This window comes from Eleginops maclovinus, chromosome 6, assembly GCF_036324505.1.
Source record: "Eleginops maclovinus isolate JMC-PN-2008 ecotype Puerto Natales chromosome 6, JC_Emac_rtc_rv5, whole genome shotgun sequence".
Classification (NCBI taxonomy): Eukaryota; Metazoa; Chordata; class Actinopteri; order Perciformes; family Eleginopidae; genus Eleginops; species Eleginops maclovinus.
Genome location: NC_086354.1, coordinates 25,344,763 through 25,369,030, shown reverse-complemented (window position 1 = coordinate 25,369,030; position 24,268 = coordinate 25,344,763). Strand labels below are relative to the sequence as shown.

At 46.4% G+C, this 24,268-nt stretch overlaps 2 protein-coding genes and 1 long non-coding RNA gene across 12 annotated transcripts in view; 1 reads left to right on the top strand and 2 right to left on the bottom strand.

The window, feature by feature from the left end:
• Positions 1-9,603, top strand: part of rasal2 (RAS protein activator like 2) — a 51,301-nt gene extending 41,698 nt beyond the window's left edge. For 6 of the 10 annotated variants that reach the window (XM_063886289.1, XM_063886293.1, XM_063886283.1 and 3 more), the window contains 9 exons: positions 188-326; positions 1,361-1,505; positions 1,605-1,844; positions 2,540-2,741; positions 3,833-4,023; positions 4,151-5,450; positions 5,642-5,844; positions 5,977-6,064; positions 8,954-9,603. In XM_063886289.1, the coding sequence (XP_063742359.1) occupies positions 188-326; positions 1,361-1,505; positions 1,605-1,844; positions 2,540-2,741; positions 3,833-4,023; positions 4,151-5,450; positions 5,642-5,844; positions 5,977-6,064; positions 8,954-9,121 (2,676 nt within the window). In that variant the 3' untranslated portion in view covers positions 9,122-9,603. The remainder of the gene's footprint in view (positions 1-187; positions 327-1,360; positions 1,506-1,604; positions 1,845-2,539; positions 2,742-3,832; positions 4,024-4,150; positions 5,451-5,641; positions 5,845-5,976; positions 6,065-8,953) is intronic. The other 4 variants (XM_063886285.1, XM_063886287.1, XM_063886284.1 and 1 more) reach the window with 4 other exon arrangements.
• Positions 9,604-10,561: 958 nt separating this feature from the next.
• LOC134866236 (uncharacterized) lies at positions 10,562-12,094 on the bottom strand. Its single transcript, XR_010166028.1, has 2 exons — positions 11,480-12,094; positions 10,562-11,162 (listed from the first exon to the last, which is right to left on the bottom strand). It is a non-coding gene; the product is annotated as an uncharacterized LOC134866236 (long non-coding RNA).
• A 161-nt stretch (positions 12,095-12,255) lies between these two features.
• dlg1b (discs large MAGUK scaffold protein 1b) overlaps positions 12,256-24,268 on the bottom strand; it is a 62,187-nt gene continuing 50,174 nt past the window's right edge. Inside the window, 14 exon segments of the mRNA XM_063886294.1 lie at positions 12,256-14,221; positions 16,139-16,230; positions 16,913-17,022; positions 17,952-18,124; positions 18,204-18,305; positions 18,458-18,508; positions 19,644-19,685; positions 20,994-21,090; positions 22,834-22,900; positions 22,979-23,020; positions 23,022-23,150; positions 23,259-23,373; positions 23,476-23,578; positions 23,723-23,879. Of these exon segments, the coding sequence (XP_063742364.1) occupies positions 14,115-14,221; positions 16,139-16,230; positions 16,913-17,022; positions 17,952-18,124; positions 18,204-18,305; positions 18,458-18,508; positions 19,644-19,685; positions 20,994-21,090; positions 22,834-22,900; positions 22,979-23,020; positions 23,022-23,150; positions 23,259-23,373; positions 23,476-23,578; positions 23,723-23,879 (1,387 nt within the window). The 3' untranslated portion in view covers positions 12,256-14,114.

Below are 24,268 nucleotides of genomic sequence, written 5' to 3'. Positions count from 1 at the left end.
CAGCAGCCAATCACAGGCCAGCTCTCAGAGGCTCTATTACTGTTAGGCTGTAAGCAAATGTATAAGCAAAAAGATCTGAAGTCATAAAGTTTTAAATTCAGGAAAACATTCATTTCTTTATTACTAAGCTACGAGGGGAAACCTGAAATGGTCTCTAAGATGATGAAGTCCTAATCCTCCTCCTCAGGACTTCCTCACTGACCTGGTGATGTCGGAGGTGGACCGCTGTGCAGATGTTCTGATCTTCAGGGAGAACACGCTCGCCACCAAATCCATCGAAGAGTTCCTGAAGCTGGCCGGACAGAAGTACCTGCACGACGCCCTCGGTGAGATCTCCATCACCTCCATCCCGTCTTTAAACTTTTAGAAATCAATGTTTATTATAACCCTCCGGTCCCAGCTGTGTGCGTCTCTCTTTAGTGTCCCCTGGTCTCCAGCTGTGTGCGTCTCTCTTTAGTGTCCCCTGGTCTCCAGCTGTGTGCGTCTCTCTTTAGTGTCCCCTGGTCTCCAGCTGTGTGCGTCTCTCTTTAGTGTCCCCTGGTCTCCAGCTGTGTGCGTCTCTCTTTAGTGTCCCCTGGTCTCCAGCTGTGTGTGTCTCTCTTTAGTGTCCCCTGGTCTCCAGCTGTGTGCGTCTCTCTTTAGTGTCCCCTGGTCTCCAGCTGTGTGCGTCTCTCTTTAGTGTCCCCTGGTCTCCAGCTGTGTGTGTCTCTCTTTAGTGTCCCCTGGTCTCCAGCTGTGTGCGTCTCTCTTTAGTGTCCCCTGGTCTCCAGCTGTGTGCGTCTCTCTTTAGTGTCCCCTGGTCTCCAGCTGTGTGTGTCTCTCTTTAGTGTCCCCTGGTCTCCAGGTGTGCGTCTCTCTTTAGTGTCCCCTGGTCTCCAGCTTTCTCTCTTTAGTGTCCCCTGTGTTGAAGAGCTGCTGCAGATGTTTCTGCATGAGTTCTGATTTGAGTTTCTGTATCTGCATCCTCTCTGGAGCTGCTCCTCCTGATGAAGGAGATGTTGGTGTTTATCTCTGCTGCATCTCGTCGACCTCTCATCAGATTGATAGTCTTTGTTTGTTATTTTAACTCAAATGAGATGTCTTCTCTCCTCCTGTCTGAACTGAAAACATCTCCTAAAAATATCCTAAAATACTCCAAGGCTGACGGACCCAGGAGACCTGCTGCCTTCAGCCTTCATTCCTCCGACTATTATTAGAGTTCAAAAACACAAACATCTCCTCCTTCATGTATTTATAGATTCTGAGTCTGGAAATAGAACCGTCTCTGCTGTGTTTCATTCTGACGGGCTCTATCGAATGTCGTTAGAGATGGCAGGATATTTGACAATGACTAATTGTGTGTGTGTCTGTGTGTGTGTAGGGGAGTTCATCAGGGCTCTGTACGAGTCGGACGAGGTGTGTGAGGTGGACCCGTGTCGCTGCAGCAGCTCGGAGCTCTCTGAACATCAGAGCAACCTGAAGATGTGCTGCGAGCTCGCCTTCTGCAAGATCATCAACTCTTACTGGTACAAACACACACACACACACACACACACACACACACAGACACACTCACTCACTCACTCACTCCTCTCGTGTAATGCCTGGTGCTCCGTGTCTCGCAGTGTGTTTCCCCGCGAGCTGAAGGAGGTGTTTGCGTCGTGGCGGCAGCAATGTGAGGCGCGCGGTCACCAGCCGGACATCAGCAAGCGACTTATCAGCGCCTCGCTCTTCCTGCGCTTCCTGTGTCCCGCCATCATGTCGCCCTCGCTCTTCGGCCTGATGCAGGAGTACCCCGACGACCGCACATCGCGCACCCTCACCCTCATCGCCAAGGTCATCCAGAACCTCGCCAACTTCACCAAGTGAGTCCCTGCAGAGACACGGGAGATATAGATGAGGCCAAAACATGCTTAAATCAACATTTAGTAATAGTTATTACATATTATGTATTAGTCTAGAGTCCTGCTGTGAACCCGGAGGTGTTGAGACCCCAAAGCTTCATGATAGAGATGTAGAGTAGGGGTGTCCTGCTGATGCGTACCTGCATATGTTGGGCAATTTGCACAATTAGCATAAGTTTCATTAATTAGCATTAATTTTTGGCTGATTTGGACAGTTCTGGAGTGGTTTTGGAGGTTATTAAGGATGCTGAATCCATGCCTGACATTTTCAGGATCAGAAATAGCAGTTTTAACCAGAAAGAAAAAAAAGAGGTCATATTTGTTGTGGTTTTTGATTGATTTTGAAGATGTGGGGGTATTTATTTAAAATCAAGTATCCACAGTAGAGGTAAGGATGTTCATCCTGTGCTCTCTGTATCCAACACTACTCATGGTAGTCAAAACCAGTCCACAGAGGACAGATGGGGCCACTTTCGGGTTAAAACTGACACTTCTGATCCTGAAATGTCAGAAATGGACTCAGCTTCCTCAATAACTGTGCTAACTGCCCAACATTAGCATCCTGCAGTGTCTCTGAGCTGGAGACCCCTACTCTACACATCACTGACTTTGGTTATGAAGACAGTATAAGGAACTGAGTCTCCGTGTGTCTGCAGGTTTGGAAACAAGGAGGAGTACATGGCCTTCATGAATGACTTCCTGGAGCACGAGTGGGCGGGGATGATGCGTTTCCTGTCGGAGATCTCCAACCCCGAGACGCTGTCCAACACGCCGGGCTTCGAGGGTTACATCGACCTCGGCCGCGAGCTGTCCGTCCTTCACGGCCTGCTGTGGGAGGTGGTCTCTCAGCTGGACAAGGTGTGTGTGTGTGTGTGTGTGTGTGTGTGTGTGTGTGTGTGTGTGTGTGTGTGTGTGTGTGTGTGTGTGTGTGTGTGTGTGTGTGTGTGTGTGTGTGTCATAATTTTCCTCACAAAATACCTCAACTTCGATGTTGCGCAGAGCAGGAATGAGTCTTTAAACGGGGAATGGGTCAGCCTTTCATCATCAGGGGAAATCCCATTGGAGCAGAGAGATGCTGCCTTGAGGGTCCAGCACTAAAATAAGCCCCCCCCCTGCAGGACTGTATTTACCTTCTCATTCCTTTGACAAACAAACAAACTAACAAACAGCTTCGGTGCTCCATGCAGCTCTGCTAGATACAAAACGACTCATTTAATTCTTATTTCTCTAGAAAACAAATGAGGGATTTTTTACCCCTCAGAGTGTCAGCTGAACACTCAAAGAAATGGAATAAAAAAGAAGCTTCAAACACTCAGAAAGAAGTTAGTATTACCTGAGTTACATACCAAAGACATACAGTGAAATGCATCCAAAGAAACGTACTGCTCTGTGTGGATCTTCCTCAGCTACACAGCTCCAGTAAACCACGCTTTATTCCAGCTCCTTTCAGGACACCAGTCTGAATATATATTATACATCCACACCTGTGTGTGACTGGTCAGTGTGTGTGTGTGTGTGTGTGTTACTGGTCAGTGTGTGTGTGTGCGTGTGTTACTGGTCAGTGTGTGTGTGTGTGTTATTGGTCATTGTGTGTGTGTAACTCTGATGATGTCACATGAACGCAGCACCTCAGTTCATCTCACCACATTAACACTGCCTGGCTGACCTTTACAGCATGCCCCTCTCCCCCCCCCCCCCGAGCTGCCCCCCCCCCCTGCTGTGGTTCTGTTTGGTAGACGCATGTTGTTGTAGTTTTGATTCTCCATTAAGTTTCCCTCCTGTTTTTGTTTCCCTCCTTCTGTTCACTTCCTGTCCGGCCGACTCTCTGTCCCGCTGTCCCTCCACCACCAATGCATCCTGGTGCTTCCATCCATACACACACACACACACACGCACACACATACACACACACACACTCACACACACAAACACAAACATGGCGACCCCAGGGTGAAAATTCCTTCCTGCAGGCCACCGTAGCGAAGCTAGGCCCGCTTCCGAGGATTCTGGGAGATATCTCGCGCTGCCTGGCCGCCCCGCCGCAGCAGCAGCTCCGACGCTTCCAGGACCAGAACTCGGGGAACCTCAGCGGCAGCCTCTCCTCAGGCCTGCAGCGCATCTTTGAGGACCCCAATGACAGGTACTGACCCAGCTCCTCCCCCAGGTGCAGCTCAGACCCCGGTCCCCTCAGTAAATAAACACATCCACATGTTTTTCATCTGGAGCAGCAGAATAACAGACCTCTGCCCCCCCCTCTCCTCCCACAGCCGCAGCGACGCCCGCAGCCTGCAGCTTCCTGTCGCTGATCTGATGGAGGGTTACGGTCGGGCCCCCCCCCTGCAGCGCCCCTCCGCCCACAGCAGCTTCTCGGACCCGGAGGACCGGGAGCAGCTGCTGCCCCCCGGACGCAGCGTCTCCCTGGTGGACCTGCAGGACGTGCAGAGCCAGGAGCCCCCGACCCGCCTCAGCAGGGTGGGCTCGCAGGCCTCCATTGGACACCCCCCCCTCCCTTACCCCCATTGCAACCCCCCGAGCAAAGCCCCGCCCAGAGACGCTCAGCCGCAGAGCGCGCCGCAGGCCCGGCGGCCGCTGCACCCATCAGTCAGCCAGCAGCGCAGCCTGCAGCCGCTGTCCTTCCAGAACCCCGTCTACCACCTCAGTAACCCGGGCAACCAGGGTAAACCCAGTAACCAGGGCAACCTGAGTAGCCCCGCCCACAGTCTTTGTGACCCTGCCAACAACACGAGTAGCCCCACCCACAATATGAGTAACCCCAGTAACCCAACCCACATAATGGGTAACCCCAGTAACCCCACCCACAGCATGATTAGTCCCGCCCACATTCTTTGTAACCCCGCCCACAGCCTGTCGACCCGCTCCGCCCACTCTCAGCGCCAGGACTCCAGCTCGGAGAACCTGAGCACCGAGAGTTCCCACAACAGCCGCACCTCGGACGACCTCGGCAGCCAGGCGGGGGTCAAAGGTCGCGCCCCGTCCAGCAGCAGCCTGGACGAGTCGGGGGGGCGGCGCAGCGTTCAGAGCGAGGGAGGGGGCTCCACACCGCGAAGACACGCCCCACCGCCCGACCTCCCCACGGCGGTCGCCATCCCCCGTCAGAGCACCACGGCCGGCACCGCCCACATCGTAAAGGTGGAACAGCAGAGCAAAGGAGGGGGCGGGGCCAGGACGCCGCGCTCCGTCCCCCACAGCCAATCACTACGCAGCAGCAGCAGCGCCAACACAGAGCCCACCCCCACGACAGGACACGCCCCCTCGACGGGGCACGCCCCCCGGCAACAGGAGAGCATGGCTCCGCCCCCGAGGAGCGTCACCAAGCAGCCGCCGCAGGTACTGCAGGATCAGCAGGTAACACCAGACAGAACCTCACTGCTCTTATATCAAATACCAGTAATCAACGATCTGAATGTTCAGGCTTCTCCGGTGGAGGTGATGTCTCCGGTGGAGAGGACGGCAGCCTGGGTGCTGAACAACGGGCAATATGACGAGGAGGAGGCGGAAGAGGAGGGGGCGGAGAGGAGCAGGGAGGAGGGCAGGAACACTGAGAAGGTACCACACACACACACACACCACTGAGTCGATGTAACCTTTCAAAATAAGACCTCCCTCCTTTAGAAGCGTATGTGGTAACAGAGTTAACGGCGTGTGTCAGGGTTCAGTGTGTGGTGCTTGCTCCTGTTGACGTTGACTGTCACATTGCATGTCGCTGAGCACTGACTAACAGGAAGTGTTCCCTGCAGTATGAGCAGGAGATCTCGCGGCTGAAGGAGCGGCTGAGGGGGTCGGGGCGCCGCCTGGAGGAATATGAGCGGCGGCTGATGGCTCAGGAGCAGCAGATGCAGAAGCTCCTGCAGGAGTACAAGCAGCGACTGGAGGACAGCGAGGAGAAGCTGAAGAGGCAGCAGGAGGAGAAGGACAGCCAGATGAAGAGCATCATCTGCAGGTAGGACGGTATTTTTGGGAACACTTGGGAACTTTTTTTCAAAAAGAAGTAGATGAAATCTCGCTAAATGACAGGAATATGTTGTCAAATGTTCTGGAACTTTGTAAAGACGATGAGGTCATCTTTGTTCAGACTGATGGCGGTGGAGGAGGAGTTAAAGAGGGACCATGCAGAGATGCAGGCGGTGATCGAAGCAAAACAGAAGATCATCGACGCTCAGGTACAGCAAATGCTCTCTGAAACATGAAACTGAGCAGTTAATGTCCTCTGAAACTGGGCGGTAATTATCCTCTGAAACTGGGCAGTTAATATCCTCTGAAACTGAGCAGGTAATATCCTCTGAAACTGAGCGGTAATTATCCTCTGAAACTGAGCGGTAATATCCTCTGAAACTGAGCGGTAATTATCCTCTGAAACTGAGCGTAATTATCCTCTGAAACTGAGCAGTTAATATCCTCTGAAACTGGGCGGTAATTATCCTCTGAAACTGAGCAGTTAATATCCTCTGAAACTGAGCGGTAGATGTCCTCTGAAACTGAGCGGTAATTATCCTCTGAAAGTGAGCGTTAATATCCTCTGAAACTGAGCAGTTAATATCCTCTGAAACTGGGCGGTAATTATCCTCTGAAACTGAGCAGTAAATATCCTCTGAAACTGAGCGGTAGATGTCCTCTGAAACTGAGCGGTAATTATCCTCTGAAACTGAGCGGTTAATATCCTCTGAAACTGAGCGGTAGATGTCCTCTGAAACTGAGCGGTAACTATCCTCTGAAACTGAGCAGTAAATATCCTCTGAAACTGGGCGGTAATTATCCTCTGAAACTGAGCGGTAACTATCCTCTGAAACTGAGCGGTAATTATCCTCTGAAACTGAGCGGTTAATATCCTCTGAAACTGAGCGGTAGATGTCCTCTGAAACTGAGCGGTAACTATCCTCTGAAACTGAGCGGTTAATATTCTCTGAAACTGAGCGGTAGATGTTCTCTGAAACTGAGCGGTAACTATCCTCTGAAACTGAGCGGTAATTATCCTCTGAAACTGAGCGGTTAATATCCTCTGAAACTGAGCGGTAGATGTCCTCTGAAACTGAGCGGTAGATGTTCTCTGAAACTGAGCGGTAGATGTTCTCTGAAACTGAGCGGTAGATGTCCTCTGAAACTGAGCGGTAACTATCCTCTGAAACTGAGCGGTAATTATCCTCTGAAACTGAGCGGTTAATATCCTCTGAAACTGAGCGGTAGATGTCCTCTGAAACTGAGCGGTAACTATCCTCTGAAACTGAGCGGTAATTATCCTCTGAAACTGAGCGGTAGATGTCCACTGAGCGGTAGATGTTCTCTGAAACTGAGCGGTAACTATCCTCTGAAACTGAGCGGTTAATATCCTCTGAAACTGAGCGGTAGATGTTCTCTGAAACTGAGCGGTAGATGTCCTCTGAAACTGAGCGGTAACTATCCTCTAAAACTGAGCGGTAATTATCCTCTGAAACTGAGCGGTAGATGTCCACTGAGCGGTAGATGTTCTCTGAAACTGAGCGGTAGATGTCCTCTGAAACTGAGCGGTAACTATCCTCTGAAACTGAGCGGTTAATATCCTCTGAAACTGAGCGGTAGATGTTCTCTGAAACTGAGCAGTAGATGTCCTCTGAAACTGAGCGGTAGATGTCCTCTGAAACTGAGCGGTAGATGTTCTCTGAAACTGAGCGGTAGATGTCCTCTGAAACTGAGCGGTAATTATCCTCTGAAACTGAGCGGTAGATGTCCACTGAGCGGTAGATGTTCTCTGAAACTGAGCGGTAACTATCCTCTGAAACTGAGCGGTTAATATCCTCTGAAACTGAGCGGTAGATGTTCTCTGAAACTGAGCAGTAGATGTCCTCTGAAACTGAGCGGTAGATGTCCTCTGAAACTGAGCGGTAGAGCGGTAGATGTTCTCTGAAACTGAGCGGTAGATGTCCTCTGAAACTGAGCGGTAATTATCCTCTGAAACTGAGCGGTAGATGTTCCTCTGAAACTGAGCGGTAGATTATCCTCTGAAACTGAGCGGTAGATGTCCTCTGAAACTGAGCGGTAGACTGTCCTCTGAAACTGAGCGGTAATTATCCTCTGAAACTGAGCGGTAGATGTCCTCTGAAACTGAGCGGTAGATGTCCTCTGAAACTGAGCGGTAGATGTCCTCTGAAACTGAGCGGTAGATGTCCTCTGAAACTGAGCGGTAATTATCCTCTGAAACTGAGCGGTAGATGTCCTCTGAAACTGAGCGGTAATTATCCTCTGAAACTGAGCGGTAGATGTCCTCTGAAACTGAGCGGTAGATGTCCTCTGAAACTGAGCGGTAGATGTTCTCTGAAACTGTGCAGCTAATAGTTTTTAGGTCCTGCTCTTTCATCGTCTCTTCACTGATTTCAGGTCAGTAATGGATGTGAGATTAACCAATCAGGCAAGTAGTGACTGAAGCCCCCCCACCCCCCCCCCCCCCACCCCCTCACGCTGTTTTCAGAGCGCCCACACCCGAGCAGCCAATCACAGAGCAGATACCTTCGGTGCTTGGCGCTCTGATTTGTTTTATTTCTGTTTGGCTGAAGCCCCTCCTCACTCCCCCCCCCCCAGTCTCTCTGAGCTTCAGTGTCACTCTTTGAGTTCTTTGGGCTTGATGTTTATTTCTGCTGCTCTGATTCTGTGGCTGGAGCACATCACACCCCGTCTCCGTCAGACTGCCCCCCCCCACCCCGAGATGAACTCAGGGCTTTGTGTGCAGTTCATGTAATCCTATTAAACACGTTTCAGAAAAGGCTTCAACTTTTTCTACGTATTGTTATTTTTTAAATTCTGTTATTTTCACCTAATATCGTAAAAACGATTTAGTAAATTTTGAGTTGATGATTTTCGAGGCTGGTTGTACGTCTTTAATAGAAAATATTTCTTAATGTTTGTATTACTCACATGGGTCTTCTTCAGACCTCGGAGGAATTAGAACTCTTTAAACTAACCTTTAAAGGTCAGACTTTGTGCTGCGATGTGTTTTCCCCCCCACACTCGTCACTCGATCACAGAGCTGTCAGTCTGACTTGTTGTCCCACCCCCCCTTTTTCCAATCTCTGTCCAATCAGGAGCGGCGGATCGGCTCCCTGGACGCGGCGAACTCCCGGCTGATGGCGGCGCTGACGCAGGTGAAGGAGCGCTACAACACACCTAGCATCCGCAACGGCCTGTCGCCTAGCAACCCCACCAAGCTGTCAATCACCGAGACCGGGGAGTTCAAGAACAGCAGCTGCTGATTGGCTCCCGAGAGGGCGGGTGGCAAGAGGCGGGGCTTAGACTCTGGGCACCAAGCAGAGATGGAATCTATAAATATGTGTGTAAATACTGAAGGCTGTGTGTGTGTGTGTGTGTGTGTGTGTGTGTGTGTGTGTGTGTGTGTGTGTGTGTGTGTGTGTGTGTGTGTGTGTGTGTGTGTGTGTGTGTGTGTGTGTGTGTCTCACAGAAGCACAGAGAGGAAGAAACAAACCAAAAACTATAAACGCACTCCAGTTTTATAACTGACTTTTTAAAATCTGTTTTTATTTGAATTTTCTGGTTTTTGTTTTTGAAGCTGAATTTTTTTGAGTGGAGTTCTCTTTCTTTTCTTTTTTTATCCCTGAGGAGTTTTTGGTTTCTAATTTATTCCTCCACTGGTCTCCTCGTTGCTACTGAACCGACTCCTGTAGGATCACACCCTGCCTGCTGTCACTCCTTCACAATAAAAGCTGCCTGAGTGTGAGTGTGTCTCCGGTCTGTCCTCTCTGATCAAACAGTTCAGCCCCTCGGCCTCTGCAGGAGCATCTTCAGGTTCAGCGCAGCGTTTAAGGGGAACACATGTTCACCGTCTCCGTGCAAACTCACCAATATTCGTCTGTGAAAAATATAGGAAATATGTCTTTTGTGGCAGTTTTATTAATTACTGATTTGTAATTCATTTCATTTGCAAAATTAATAAGTTTGTTAGTAATAATAATTATATTAATAATAATGTTATTTATTTTGTATTTTCTGTTGCTCAAAGACACTTTACCTTGGTTCAAATAAATGTTTTAAAATGGATTAAAAATGTCGCCATGTCGCCCTTTGACTCCAAATAAGACACTTTTCTTAAAAAACGTTTTCAAAATGCTTTAAGAGTATTCAGTTTCGATATTGAAAAGTCTAATTAAATAGAAATATCTTCCACGTCATGTGACTCCGAACACGAGCAGTGTGTGTTTCACAGGAAGTAGGCCTGCAGTGTGTTTCCATATCAGGTGTGTGTGGGTGTCACACTCAGCCCCGGTGAAGGTGAAGTGTGCAGAGGTTATTGGATGCAAATGGTCTGCAATTAAAATGAGAAACAGCAGGTGGAGCCGCAGGATCATCAGGATGTTATTAATGACTCTGCGGTGTCTCCCGATGTCCGATGGCTTCTTTATGAGGCGCTACAGGAAGTACAGAGGCATGCAGGAGCAGAGGAGTTCAGTTACTAAGCAGATTTACTCACCCGAGTATTTTCATTTCATTCTACTTAATACTTCTACTGCACTACATTTTGGGAGCAAACCTTGTATGTTTTATTCCACTGCAGTTACAGATGTGTTTACTGCTTTCTACTTCAGATTCAGACAAACAATACTTACTACAGATTAATCCATCCAACATTGTATTTGAGTCACTAAAACCATGAGTGTGTTAATTAATTACAGGCAGCATTGTTTTCTAAGATGTTTATATCTCATGCATTAAATGAAATGTGCAGTTCAGTTAAAGCTCCCCAATTATTCTCTTCTTCAACCGTATATTCCAGGTCTCAGATATATCCAGAGCCTGTCTCTGATTGGCTGAAACACCAAACAGATCACTGTAGCATCCCATAACCCCCTCTGTTGCAGCCCTGTTCCAAACAAGAGACATGAAGAAGGGGATCTTGCATGATAGCGGACCTTAAATGCTTCCAGTTCAGGGTCTACTTGAGTCTGCAGAGCTCAGCCGTGTCTCCAGAATGATAAAAATAAAACGGATAAAGTCCGGCGTGCAGCGGCTGAGTGAAGGTGGTCTGGTTCTGGTTCTGGCAGTAAAACCTCTTCAGTCCCCTCTGGTTTATCCTGGTGGCTCTGCTGGATGTTGTGTGGACTCCCCTCAGCCCTCTCTGCTGCAGCGGACTCTGAGTCCTGGTGTTCATGTTCCAGATGACAGACATCCCCTCCCATAGCTCCAGCACAGCAGGGACCGGCAGCCTGGGGTCCGGTCTTCTTTAGATCCTCCACTAACATGGTGCTTCTCAGCAGGGCCGGCCTCCTGCACCGAGGACAGCTGTGTACAGAGGAGGGAGGACATTTATAATGTCATGCTACTACTTTTACTCCACTACAGTTATTTACTAACTTCAGTTGCTAGGCAGATTAGGATTACTGATGGTAAATATAAGACCCTTAAATCAGACTTTAGTTCACCTGCAGTAAATCCAGCAGCTACCCTGCAGTATACAAAGCATTCAAACTAGCTGCACCTTTACCAGCTCTGAGAACACTTTAATGATCAATCATTATAAAACATATCAGAGATATTATTCTGAAATGGACCAATCAGACAATGACTACTTTTAGAACAAGGTATGAGTACTTCCTCACCTGTGGACCTCCTCTCCATCCCAGTGGAGATGAATACAGTCCATGCAGTAGCTGTGTCCACAGGGCAGAGACACCGGGTCCTTCAGGAGGTCCAGACTTGTTCCATACAAGAGAAGGTTTCCCGGTCCAGCTGAACTCCTCTCAGTTTGTTTATCTGTGCTCTTGTTTACTTGAGGGATCAGCTGACAGGTGATCTGTCCTTCACATAGACTTTATTTATGTTACATAAAGCCAAACTTTGACCAGTGTCCTTTCACAATAAAAGCTGGCTGTACTTTCTTTCCTGTCCTCTCCACGGAACATGCTGGTTTAACGCAGGTGTATCTTATTTTGAAATCTCCTCTAACAACGTGTGCCGTGACGAAATGAGACGGCAACATCCAATCAGCGTTGAGATCCTCCTGCTGGCGTCGGTGACGTATTTTATTTTATACACTTTAATCACAAACAATCCAAAGTACACAGATCTTATACTTGAGTAAAGTAGAAGTACTCAGATCTTGTACTTGAGTAAAGTAGAAGTACTCAGATCTTGTACTTGAGTAAAGTAGAAGTACTCAGATCTTGTACTTGAGTAAAGTAGAAGTACTCAGATCTTGTACTTGAGTAAAGTAGAAGTACTCAGATCTTGTACTTGAGTAAAGTAGAAGTACTCAGATCTTGTACTTGAGTAAAGTAGAAGTACCTTACTGATTTTAGCCTTTGCAGACCATTTTCATGCACAGAAACCTATAACAGAACTTCTTTAATGCACACAGAGCTTTCAAGAAGAGGAGTTTTCTTGTTAAGTTTTTATTACGCTTAAAAAAGGAAATTAAAAGACAGAGGAGGTGGTGATCAAAGAAACAGAAAAAATATATATTCAAATATCTTTATACTTTTCTATTCATATATGATTAACAATGCAAAGAAAACAATTCCCGTAGTAGTAGTGCTTAAGTAAAGTTCAATATAGACTTTCATTATAACAAAATAGGCAGTTTACCGAGGGTTAAATATCTGTCAAAATCTCATTTTACCATAAAATCTTCTGGGGATCGACATCGCGTTCGCCGCGGACCGGTTCCAGCTCGCGCCACCAGAGGGCGCTTCTCGGACGACAGCGACAAAAATAATCGTTAATAAAAATCTGGTTTCTTGAAGGTTTAAAATCAGAGTCACACTGTGAACCGTCGGCAGGCGCTCCGCTTCAAACAGACGGAGGGTATGGTATTTTATTATTTTGAGAAACAAGAAAATATTCTCTAGTTAGAAATATAATCTTTAAATATTTTTCCAATAGTTAGGAACAGTTTGGGGAATATTGAATATTTTTCTTGTGTAATTATAATTATGTTTCCCAAATCATGAGATAATATTTTCTATCATTACAACAAGTTCTTAAATTACAAGTCATTAGGATTTTCTTTCTGTCATTTTCCCTAAAATCAACAGATCTTATTTAGAAAGTAATTCATAATAATTATGACGAGATGAGATTATCGTCCAGTGATTTCAGAATAAGGAAGAGTCTCTCAGTTATTGGACTTTTTATTGTAATTAAGTCATCTTAACTTTATGTCTGGTAATTTTTAACAATAATGACAGATATAATTGTGAGATTGTTAAATAAGTGAATAATTCTTAGTTTTGGAAAGATGAAAATTACTTATATTTTTCTGTTTGATTTATAAAATATACTCTGTAAATTAAATGTGTTTATTTGATGTATTTTACTCTGAAATGATTATAAAAATACTCTGTCTTTCTTTGTACTTTAACTGGTTCTTTGTCTGTTAATTAAAAATAATTTGATCCCGTGATTTTAGGTATTCAGGGAAGTTATTTGTATATTTATATTCCCTATTTCCCCCAAAATTATGAGATAATAGAACCTTTTTACCAAAAGAGAAACTGATGATGAAAATGATGATTCGCTTGTGATTATGAGCCTTGATTATCAGACGGTGCGTCTCATCCTGAAACGGTTTGTTTTAGAAGTCGTCCTCATTTTGTTTCAGAAAAACTCAGATGTTCTCATTTTTTAAATCACTATTTTTAAAGAGAATTGAGTGTTGAAGAAGAAACAGAGTTAAGGTGTTTTTGCGCTGCAGGTGGAACAGTGTGACCCGGAGGAGGGGGGGGAGACAGGTATTCCAGATTTAAAGAGGGATACAGCGCCCCCCTGTGGCGGAGCAGGAACTCTGCACGGCATCCTCCCATCCTGCAGCAGCGAGCAGCAACCAAATAAAAAAGTGTGTGTGTGTGTGTGTGTGTAAAATAAAAACAAAGCGTTGAAATGCAGAAGAAGGAACGTCAGAAGGGGCTGATGGGAAATAAACGGCGTTATTAACGGACATGCTTAAAGCTCAAACGTGCAAAGTTCTGCTTTTTGTGTCGGCCTGAGAGTGAAACACACCAAACAAAAACTAACTCCTCCTCCTCCTCCTCCTGTTCTTCATCCTCCTCCTCCTCCTCCTCCGGCCTTAAACATTAAGGATCTGTACCGTGAGTTGTGATGTCATTGTACTTCCTGTGTGCTTTGCTCTGTGGACAGGAAACCCAACGAAAGGGGACAAAATGAAACGAGACGCTGGTGGTGGTGGGTGGGGGGGCTGCCATCTGCAGGCGGACTCTTCCTTTCAAAATAAAAGCCTCACAACTTCTCCTTGGACTGGACCCAGATGAAGGGGCCCGACTGCTCCTCGATGATCTGCTTCACCTGATCGTAGATCTCCTCCAGAGTGTCGCCCTGCACCACCGCTGCACACAGCACACAACACCTTTAATATCCATATACAAATACAGTACATATACAAGTACAAATACAGTACATATACAAATACAAATACAGTACATATACAAATACATATACAAATACAGTACATATACAAATACAGTACATATACAAATACAAATACAGTACATATACAAATACATACACAAATACATATACATATACATGTATATACACATATACATATGTGTATATACATGTATATGTATATGTATATGTGTATATACATTATCTCAGTAAAGCGAGTACCCCCTCCCCTTTGTGTAGATGTGTTATTATATCTTCTCCTGGGACCACCCTGAAGAGATGACCCTCTGATCCAGAGTAGAGTAGTCAGTGTACAGCTGGGATAACAGGGGACATTTGCTGAGCCCTCAAAATAACTCAACACAGCCATTAATGTCTAACCCGCTGCAACAAGGTGAGAACACCCTAAGTGAGAATGGCCAAATTCTGCCCAATTAGCCCCGGTGTCATGTGACTCGTTAAGGTCTCAGGTGTGATGGGGAGCAGGTGTGTATCATCTGGTGTTTTGCTCTCACACTCTCTCATACTGGTCACTGGAAGTTCAACATGGCACCACATGGCAAAGAACTCTCTGAGGATCTGAAAGAAAGAGCTGTTGCTCTACATAAAGACGGCCGAGGCTATAAGAAGAGAGAGCACCCTGAAACTGAGCTGCAGCACGGTGGCCCAGACCATACAGCGGTTTAACAGGACCGGTTCCACTCAGAACAGGCCTCACCACGGTCCACCAAAGAGGTTGAGTGCACGTGCTCAGCGTCATGTCCAGAGGCTGTCTCTTGAAAATAGACGTATGACTGCTGCCAGCATTGCTGCAGAGGTGAAAGGGGTGGGGGGTCAGTCTGTCGGTGCTCAGACCATACGCCGCCCACTGTATCAAAGGGGTCTGCATGGCTGTCGTCCCAGAAAGAAGCCTCTAATAAAGATGAGGCTCAAGAAAGCCCGCAAACAGTTTGCTGAAGACAAGCAGACTAAGGACATGGATTACTGGAACCACGTCCTGTGGTCTGATGAGACCAAGGTTAACTCATTTGGGTCAGATGGTGTCAGGTGTGTGTGGCGGCGACCAGGAGAGGAGTACAAAGACAAGTGTGTCTTGCCTACAGTCGAGCATGGTGGTGGGAGTGTCAGGGTTTGGGGCTGATGAGTGCTGCCGGCTGTGGGGAGCTACAGTTCATTGAGGGAACCATGAAGGCCCACCTGTACTGTGACATACTGAAGCAGAGCATGATCCCCTCCCTTGGGAGGGGATCATGGGCAGTATTCCAACATGATACCGACCCCAAACACACCTCCAAGAGGACCACTGCCTTACTAAAGAGACTGAGGGTAAAGGTGATGGACTGGCCCAGCATGTCTCCAGACCTAAACCCTGTGGAACATCTGTGGGGCATCCTCAGACGGAGGGTGGAGGAGCACAAGGTCTCTGACATCCACCAGCTCTGTGATGTGGTCATGGAGGAGTGGAAGAGGGTTCCAGTGGCAACCTGTGAAGCTCTACTGAACTCTGTGCCCAGGAGAGTTCAGGCAGTTCTGGAAAATAATGGTGGCACAAAATATCGACACTTTGGGCACAATTTGGCCATTCTCACTTAGGGTGTTCTCACCTTTGTTGCAGCGGGTTAGACATTAATGGCTGTGTTGAGTTATTTTGAGGGCTCAGCAAATGTACCCTGGTATCCCAGCTGTACACTGACTACTCTACTCTGGATCAGAGGGTCATCTCTTCAGGGTTGTCCCAGGAGAAGATATAATAACACATCTACACAAATGGGAGGGGGTACTCGCTTTACTGAGATACTGTGTATATGTGTATATACACAGCGTAAACAGAGGGGCATCAGAGCCGCTGTTCCTACCTGTGAAATGCTCCGTGAACTCCTGCTCCAGCTTGTTGGCTCGGTCGAACGTCTTCCTGCCCTGGTCCTCCGTCAGGCGCTTGTTCATCTCACTGCAGAAACACAGCGCTGACACTGAGTACATTTACTCAAGCACTCAAGAGGTACTAATACTGGAGTTACACTTCCTGCTGCCTTATACTTCCACTCCAGCTCAGAGATGGATTTATATAAACTTTAAGCCAGATTTATATCTGATATAAATCAGATTCATATCAGATATAAATCTGATTTATATCTGATATAAATCAGATTCATATCAGATATAAATCTGATTTATATCTGATATAAATCAGATTTATATCTGATATATATCTGATATATATCTGATTTATATCAGATATATATCAGATATAAATCTGATATATATCTGATTTATGTCTGATTTATATCTGATATAAATCTGATATATATCTGATTTATATCAGATATAAATCAGATATAAATCAGATATAAATCAGATATATATCTGATATATATCTGATTTATATCTGATTTATGTCTGATTTATGTCGGACGTGTGTTCATCTCTTTGCACCCAGAGTCACATCCCTGCTGCTGAGGACGTTAACTCAAGTTCTGCAGGACAACTTAAAGTACTTCCTGTTCTGCTGCCTCATACTTCAGCTCAGAGATAGATCTGTACCTTTCCTGCACTACATGATCAGACACGTGTAAATCAGCCATGATGTATGTGGTGTGTGTGTGGTGTGTGTGTGTGTTGGTGGGACTTACAGGATGTTCTCCACAGATTTGGGTTTGATGAAGACGGCGATAGGGTGAAGCTGAGCCAGCTGCAGTCTCTTTATAGCGTTCCCCGACACGTCCAGGATGCAGTGTTTACCCTGAAGAGGAGGAGCAGGAGGAGGAGGAGGAAGAGGAGGAGGAGGAGGAGAGGGGTTACTATAGAACGTCCTGGTGACATCAACTCCGCACGGAGACGGCCAAATCAGGTCAGATAAGGAACAGATTTAAGAGAGTTTTAGGACAGTTTCAGATAAACATCAGTTTAGTTATTTAACTTAATGTCAGTTTAAGTCAGGTTTAGGTCAGTTTAATGTCAGGTTTAGGTCAGTTTAATGTCAGGTTTAAGTCAGTTTAATGTCAGGTTTAGGTCAGTTTAATGTCAGGTTAAGTCAGTTTAATGTCAGGTTTAGGTCAGTTTAATGTCAGGTTTAAGTCAGTTTAATGTCAGGTTTAGGTCAGTTTAATGTCAGGTTTAGGTCAGTTTAATGTCAGGTTTAAGTCAGTTTAATGTCAGGTTTAGGTCAGTGTAATGTCAGGTTTAGGTCAGTTTAATGTCAGGTTTAGGTCAGTTTAATGTCAGGTTTAAGTCAGGTTTAAGTCAGTTTAATGTCAGGTTTAAGTCAGTTTAATGTCAGGTTTAGGTCAGTGTAATGTCAGGTTTAGGTCAGTTTAATGTCAGGTTTAGGTCAGTTTAATGTCAGGTTTAAGTCAGTTTAATGTCAGGTTTAGGTCAGTTTAATGTCAGGTTTAGGTCAGTTTAATGTCAGGTTTAAGTCAGGTTTAAGTCAGGTTTAGGTCAGTTTAATGTCAGGTTTAGGTCAGTTTAATGTCAGGTTTAGGTCAGTTTAATGTCAGGTTTAAGTCAGGTTTAGGTCAGTTTAATGTCAGGTTTAAGTCAGGTTTAGGTCAGTTTAATGTCAGGTTTAGGTCAGTTTAATGTCAGGTTTAGGTCAGTTTAATGTCAGGTTTAAGTCAGTTTTAATGTCAGGTTTAGGTCAGTTTAATGTCAGGTTTAAGTCAGGTTCACCTTCTCGGCCACCTCCCGGACGGACTGCACGCTGGTCCCGTACAGGTGGTTGTTGTACTGGCCGGCCTCGATGAAGCGATGGTCCTGGATGTCTTTCTCCATCTGCTCTCTGGAAACCACAAAGTGGTAGTCCCTGCCGTCCACCTCATAGTCCCGCTTCGGCCGGGTCGTATCTGTGGGGAGAGAGACCAGTTTACACACCGGCAGACTCGTTCATCCGTGACGTGGAACACGGGGTTCAGCGGGACGTACGGGGCACGCAGGAGCCAAACTTGTCGGGGAACTCGGAGATCAGGTCGTCGTTGATGCGGTCCTTCATCGGGCCGAGGATGATGACGGGACGGGTGTAGTTCACTGAAACAGGAAGAGGTCACACAGCTCAGAGGTCTTCACTCAGTGTTAAGAGATAAACACACTTATGTTTGTGTGTGAAGATTAATATATATATATATAAGATGCAGTTTCTGTTTGTACTCAGATAATAAAGAGAGGCGCTTCCTCCTCACCTTCCTGCTGAGAGACGGGTTCATACGACAGAACGTATTCCTCTTGTCCACCTGAGGAGGAGGGGGAGGTCGAGAAAGGAGCTCAGTTTTGGGGACATTTAGCAATCAGGTGATCAATGTGTGCGTGTGTGTGTGTGTGTGTGTGTGTGTGTGTGTGTGTGAGAGAGAGAGGTCATGCAGTAATCAGTTAATCTGGAGCTTGCACTCATTACTGTTGTCAGTTAGCAGTAAGCAGTCAGTTAGCCGTTAGCAGTCAGTTAGCAGTCAGTTAACAGTAAGCAGTCAGTTAGTGGACAGTAAGCAGTTAGCGGTCAGTAAGCAGTTAGCGGTCAGTTAGCAGTAAGCAGTCAGTTAGCAGTTAGCGGTCAGTTAGCAGTTGGTGTTCAGTTAGCATTCAGTTGGTGTTCAGTTAGCCATTAGCAGTCCGTTAGCTGTCAGTTAGTGTTCAGTTAACAATTAGCAGTTAGTGGTCGGTTAGCAGTTTGCAGTCAGATAGCAGTTAGCGGTCAGTTAGCAGTTAGTGTTCAGTTAGCCATTAGCAGTCCGTTAGCTGTCAGTTAGTGTTCAGTTAACAATTAGCAGTTAGTGTTCAGTTAGCATTCAGTAAGTGTTCAGTTCACCATTAGCAGTCCGTTAGCTGTCAGTTAGTGTTCAGTTAACAATTAGCAGTTAGTGGTCGGTTAGTGTTCAGTTAGCCATTAGCAGTCCGTTAGCTGTCAGTGTTCAGTTAACAATTAGCAGTTAGTGGTCGGTTAGCAGTTAGCAGTCAGATAGCAGTTAGTGGTCAGTTAGCAGCTAGTGTTCAGTTTGCAGTTAGTGTTCAGTTAGCAGTTAGTGTTCAGTTAGCGTTCAGTTAGCCATTAGCAGTCCGTTAGCTGTCAGTTAGTGTTCAGTTAACAATTAGCAGTTAGTGATCGGTTAGCAGTAAGTGGTCGGTTAGCGGTCAGATAGCAGTTAGCAGTCAGTGTTCAGTTAGCAGTTAGTGGTCGGTTAGCAGTCAGTTAGCAGTTAGATAGCAGTTAGCAGTCAGTTAGCGGTCAGTTAGCAGTTAGCGGACGGTTAGCAGTTAGCATTCAGTTAGCAGTCAGTTTGCAGTCAGATAGCAGTTAGCGTTCAGTTAGCAGTTAGCGGTCAGATAGCAGTTAGCGGTCAGATAGCAGTTAGCAGTTAGCAGTGTGAGACTTACGGTAGCTGCTCTCACTGTCACTGGCGTTAGATGTCACTTGTTCTGCAGACAAAACAAAACACAGGACGGGTCAGAGCATCGCTTTCCCATCATGCTTTCGACACAGAGACACAACCACAGACGGGTCGAGGCGTTCCAGAACTCTCAAACAATCTCCCTGGGTCCATGAAAATAAGACCATTGTAGATAGAAAATAATATAATTGGAATACAGAGCAGGGGAGAGGGGTGACACCAAGATATTTATTTATTAGATTAAATCAATAGATTTAAAAGAACAAAACTTAAATATATATAATATGTACACACACACACATTTTTTTCTGGATTTTAAAAAGGTGGTAAATTGAATAATTAATTAAATGAATGATAAAACATTTAAATATTATCTGAGATTATAAAGTCATAACATTGAGAAAAAACATGACTAAATTCTGATATTTAAAAGTGAAACAATTGTAAAATAAACCTCAAAATTGTACAGAGATACAATCCACATTTCTCTGAGATGAAACCAACAAATGAACAGTAAAAACCTCAACGTTCTCTGAGATATAAACATGTCTCCATGCTTTAATGCTGCAGCTCCTCTTTTCACCCTCTGTCTGAAACCAGAGCCCAGTCTGCTCTGATTGTTAGCTGGCCGGCTCTGTTGTGATTGGTCAACCTGCTTACAGCTGTCCCGCCCCTTAGCCTATCCCGTACAGTGTGTTGGAGACTTACTGTGGCCTTTGGATAGCATGTCGTCGCTGCTGTCCTGAGGTCAGCGGGGTGAGGAGAAAACAACAACAGGTTACTGAGAGGCCCACAGGGGGGGGGGGGGGGGGGGCAGACAGGAAACAGGGCTGAGGGGCGGCCATTTTGGCTCCAAAGAGGAGGAGGATGATGGGCTTTTTTTGTGTGTGGGGTGGGGGGGCGGAATCAGACCAAAAAGTTCCAGGGGGTAAATGAGCCTATTCAGCGTTTATTCAGCCGGCCCTAAAGCAGCCGTGCCTCCTGGTCGACTGCAGCGCCGCGCCTCCTGGTCGACTGCAGCGCCGCCACCAGCTGACCTCATTTCCTGTCCCTCAGACGACCTCACTTCTGTCCCTCAGACGACCTCACTTCTGTCCCTCAGACGACCTCACTTCTGTCCCTCAGACGACCTCACTTCTGTCCCTCGGACGACCTCACTTCTTGTCCCTCAGATGACGCCCCCTCGTACGTCTATCGTTTTTCTAACCCAGATTAAACCACGCCCACTTCTGCACTAACATCCTTGTTAGTGAAGAAGGGGGCGTGGTTTAATGTCAACTGGGTGGGATTAAACGACAGACGGCGCCCCCCACCCCCCGCAGACCGGGGTACTCACGGTCGACGTCGCTGGTCTCCTGCTCGCTCGCCTCTTTGCTCTTGTAGAAGGGGAACTTTCGGGAAAAGAGGTTCTTTCTACGCTTGTCATTGAGAGACTGCTGAGGAGGAAGAGGAGGAGGAGGAGGAAGAGGGGTGATGGAACAACAAAAGGAGGAAGAGGAAGAAGGGGTCGGATGTGGGTTTGGATGAATGAGACGCGTTTTGTCTGGGGCTTTTTTAAAACGTGACAATAAACATGAAGAAAAGAAATCTTTAAAATATCAGGAAGTAGTTTTATTGTGAAAATACACTTTTATTCACAGATTTTTCACAATAAAAGTCTTGGAATAATAGATCATATTACAGGGAGGCTTTAAATTTGAAACACCAGCTTTATCTGTGCTTTTATTCTGAAAATAACAAAGACAGGAAGTGTCTCGCAAAAAAAAACTAGGATCTAAAAAAATCTGCAGTTTAATTTAGATTTATTGGTAACCATGGTAACCATCGGCAGGAAGCAGGAAGACATCATTAGATCACATGCTGCACTTCAATGTTAAACAGCAGGGGGAGGAGAAGGAGGAGGAAGAGTGGAAGAGGAACATGATAAAGGATGAAGGAGAAAGAGAACAAGGAGGAGGAAGACAAGTGAGAGGATGCACAGAAGGAGAACTAACATGAAGAAGAGGAGGAAGAGGAAACAGTACAGTAAGAGGAAGAAGAGGAGGAAGAGGAAGAAGAGGAAGCGATACAGTAAGAGGAGGAAGGGTGAGAGCAGCAGACAGTCAGACGTCAATGTCAAGCGTTTCTCTCCTTTAAGGAGCTCGGAGGGGAGGAGGAGGCAGGAGGGGGCGTCATGCATGCCCCCCCCCCCCTCAGTGTGTGTGTTAGCTGGCGGGGGGCGAGGCGTTCAGGCGCGGCGTGTTAAAGCCACACGTGTATATTATTGTTGTTGTTGTTGTTTTGAGGTGCTGGGGGGGCGCTGCAGAGGAGGACCTTTAAAGATGGCCGACATCAACATGCTGCATTAGTACATCTGAAAAACTACAACCATGCACAACGGACTACATCACCACAGAAGAAGACAGATTTATTTCCCATGATACCTTGTGATTTTAGTTTGAAGCATCTACAGCAAGTAGTGAGTTTTATTGTGAAAATACTGTTTTATTCACTGATTATTTATTCTAGTTTTCAGATTTCCACTGTTTAGCTGCTTCCAACAAACATAGCATTTCCTGCACAGGTGTTTCAAAATAAAAGCCCTGCAGAACTCGGATATTACCTCATTACAGGGAGGCTTTTGAAATCACGGATTGACAGGAAGTGGTATATTGTATTGTGAAAACACTCATTTACTCACAGATTATTTATTTTTATTTTTCCTGCGCAGAAGGTTTACTTTGGTTAGAAGCCTGACATAAGGTACCTCCTTAATAAATCTGAGGGGAAATTGAAATATTTTATCAGAAGATAAACAAAATATATGAATTTCAGAGAGCCCAAATTATTGTCTTTAATTGAATAGAAGTACAACTTGGAAATCTTTATATTGAAAAGCTTAAATGTCCAAACAAAGGGTTATATAGGTACTAAAAATACCCACCAATCAAAAAATATATAATGATTCCCTTGGAATTTCTTTAGATTTAACTGAGAATTTAAACTCTTAACATTTTGCAAGATAATCACATTTTTTAAACTTCTAAAAACACCAGGATTTTAGCCTCTGCAGACCATTACATGCACTAACACCTACAGAGAAGAAGAATAGGGCCTCTTTAAGGGAATGACAGGAAGTGGTGTCCACTCTTCAAGGTATCATGGGAGTAGAAATAAAGGGTAGGGGTCGGACTCACCCCTCGCTCTCGAGACTTGGCGTTGAACTTCACCGTCTTTAACCTCGCTCGCTCCTTCTTCTCCACTCTGAGGACGGACAAGTCAGGTATGAGTTTACCCCCGTCTCCTCCTCTTGTGTGTGTGAGTGTGTGTGTATGTGTGTACCTCCTCTTGCTGGGGATCACCCCCGTCTCGTCCTGCCCCCCCCGCCAGGTGTCTGGCCTGCCACCACTCGTCGTCCGAGGCGTTCACCACGTGCAGGATGTCCCCAAACCTGAAGTCCAGACCCTGACTGGGCAGGCCCGAGTCCCGGGTCTTATCGTAGTCAAACAGCGCTCTGCACCAGAGAGCGAGCATCAGTGTCAGTCAGTCAGAGACCCTCAGAGACCCTCAGGAGTCTGGAGTGTGTCCCAAATATACGGAGCAGATTCAGAGAGAGCCTCACCTGACGTACAGCGACCTCTTCTGACTCGTCCTCAGGGATCCAGACCCCGAGCTGATGCTGCTGTTCATCATCTGCTCCCGCAGGTCGTGGATCTTCGCCTCGAACCGGCTGTACTCTGGAGGAGGAGGAGGAGGAGGAGGGGGAGTGAGTCTTGATTCTGGCAGACCGGTTTGAACCCAGAACGATGAATGTAAACATGGAGTATAGTTGGTCTCACCCTCCGGTCTGTAGTGTGCGATGATGGTAACCGTCTGCCCGGCGTTCTTCAGGGCGGCGGCCGCCTGCTCATGGGTCGCGTTTCTCAGATCCACTCCGTTCACCTGGAGACACGAACAGACCATAGATAGGATACTTCACAGGACAGATAACTACAAACTGCGATTGCTGTTCTCTTCTTACACAGCAGATGGCAGTGTGACGCCAAAAGGTTGTGTGTGTGTGAGAGGGTGTGTGTGTGTACGTACAGAGACCAGTCTGTCTCCTTTCCTCAGCTCTCCACAGAGGTCAGCTGGTCCTCCAGCGAGGATGAAGGAGATGAAGATGCCCTCTCCGTCCTCCCCCCCCACGATGTTAAAGCCCAGGCCGGTCGCTCCTCTGTGCAGAACCACTTTCCTGGGCTCCCTGTTGGAGTAAACAGCTGTCAATCACCTGACCTCACAGCTGTCAATCATCTGAAGTCATGTGACTTCACAGCTGTCAATCATGTGACATCACAGCTGTCAATCATCTGATGTCATGTGACATCACAGCTGTCAATCATCTGAAGTCACAGCTGTCAATCATGTGACCTCACAAAATTACGTTACAGTTGTCAGAGAATGAGGGAAGAATTACTGACGTGTAGTTGCATGTTCTAAACAGCAGAGGGCGCCCTCACTGACCTGCTGTCCTCCTCAGAGTACAGAAACTGAAGCTCTGACTGAGTAAAGCTAAACTCACCTGCAGGATCCCTCAGTCTTCATTTTTTTTTTTTTTTTTTTTTTTTTTTTTTTTTACAACAATATATTTAT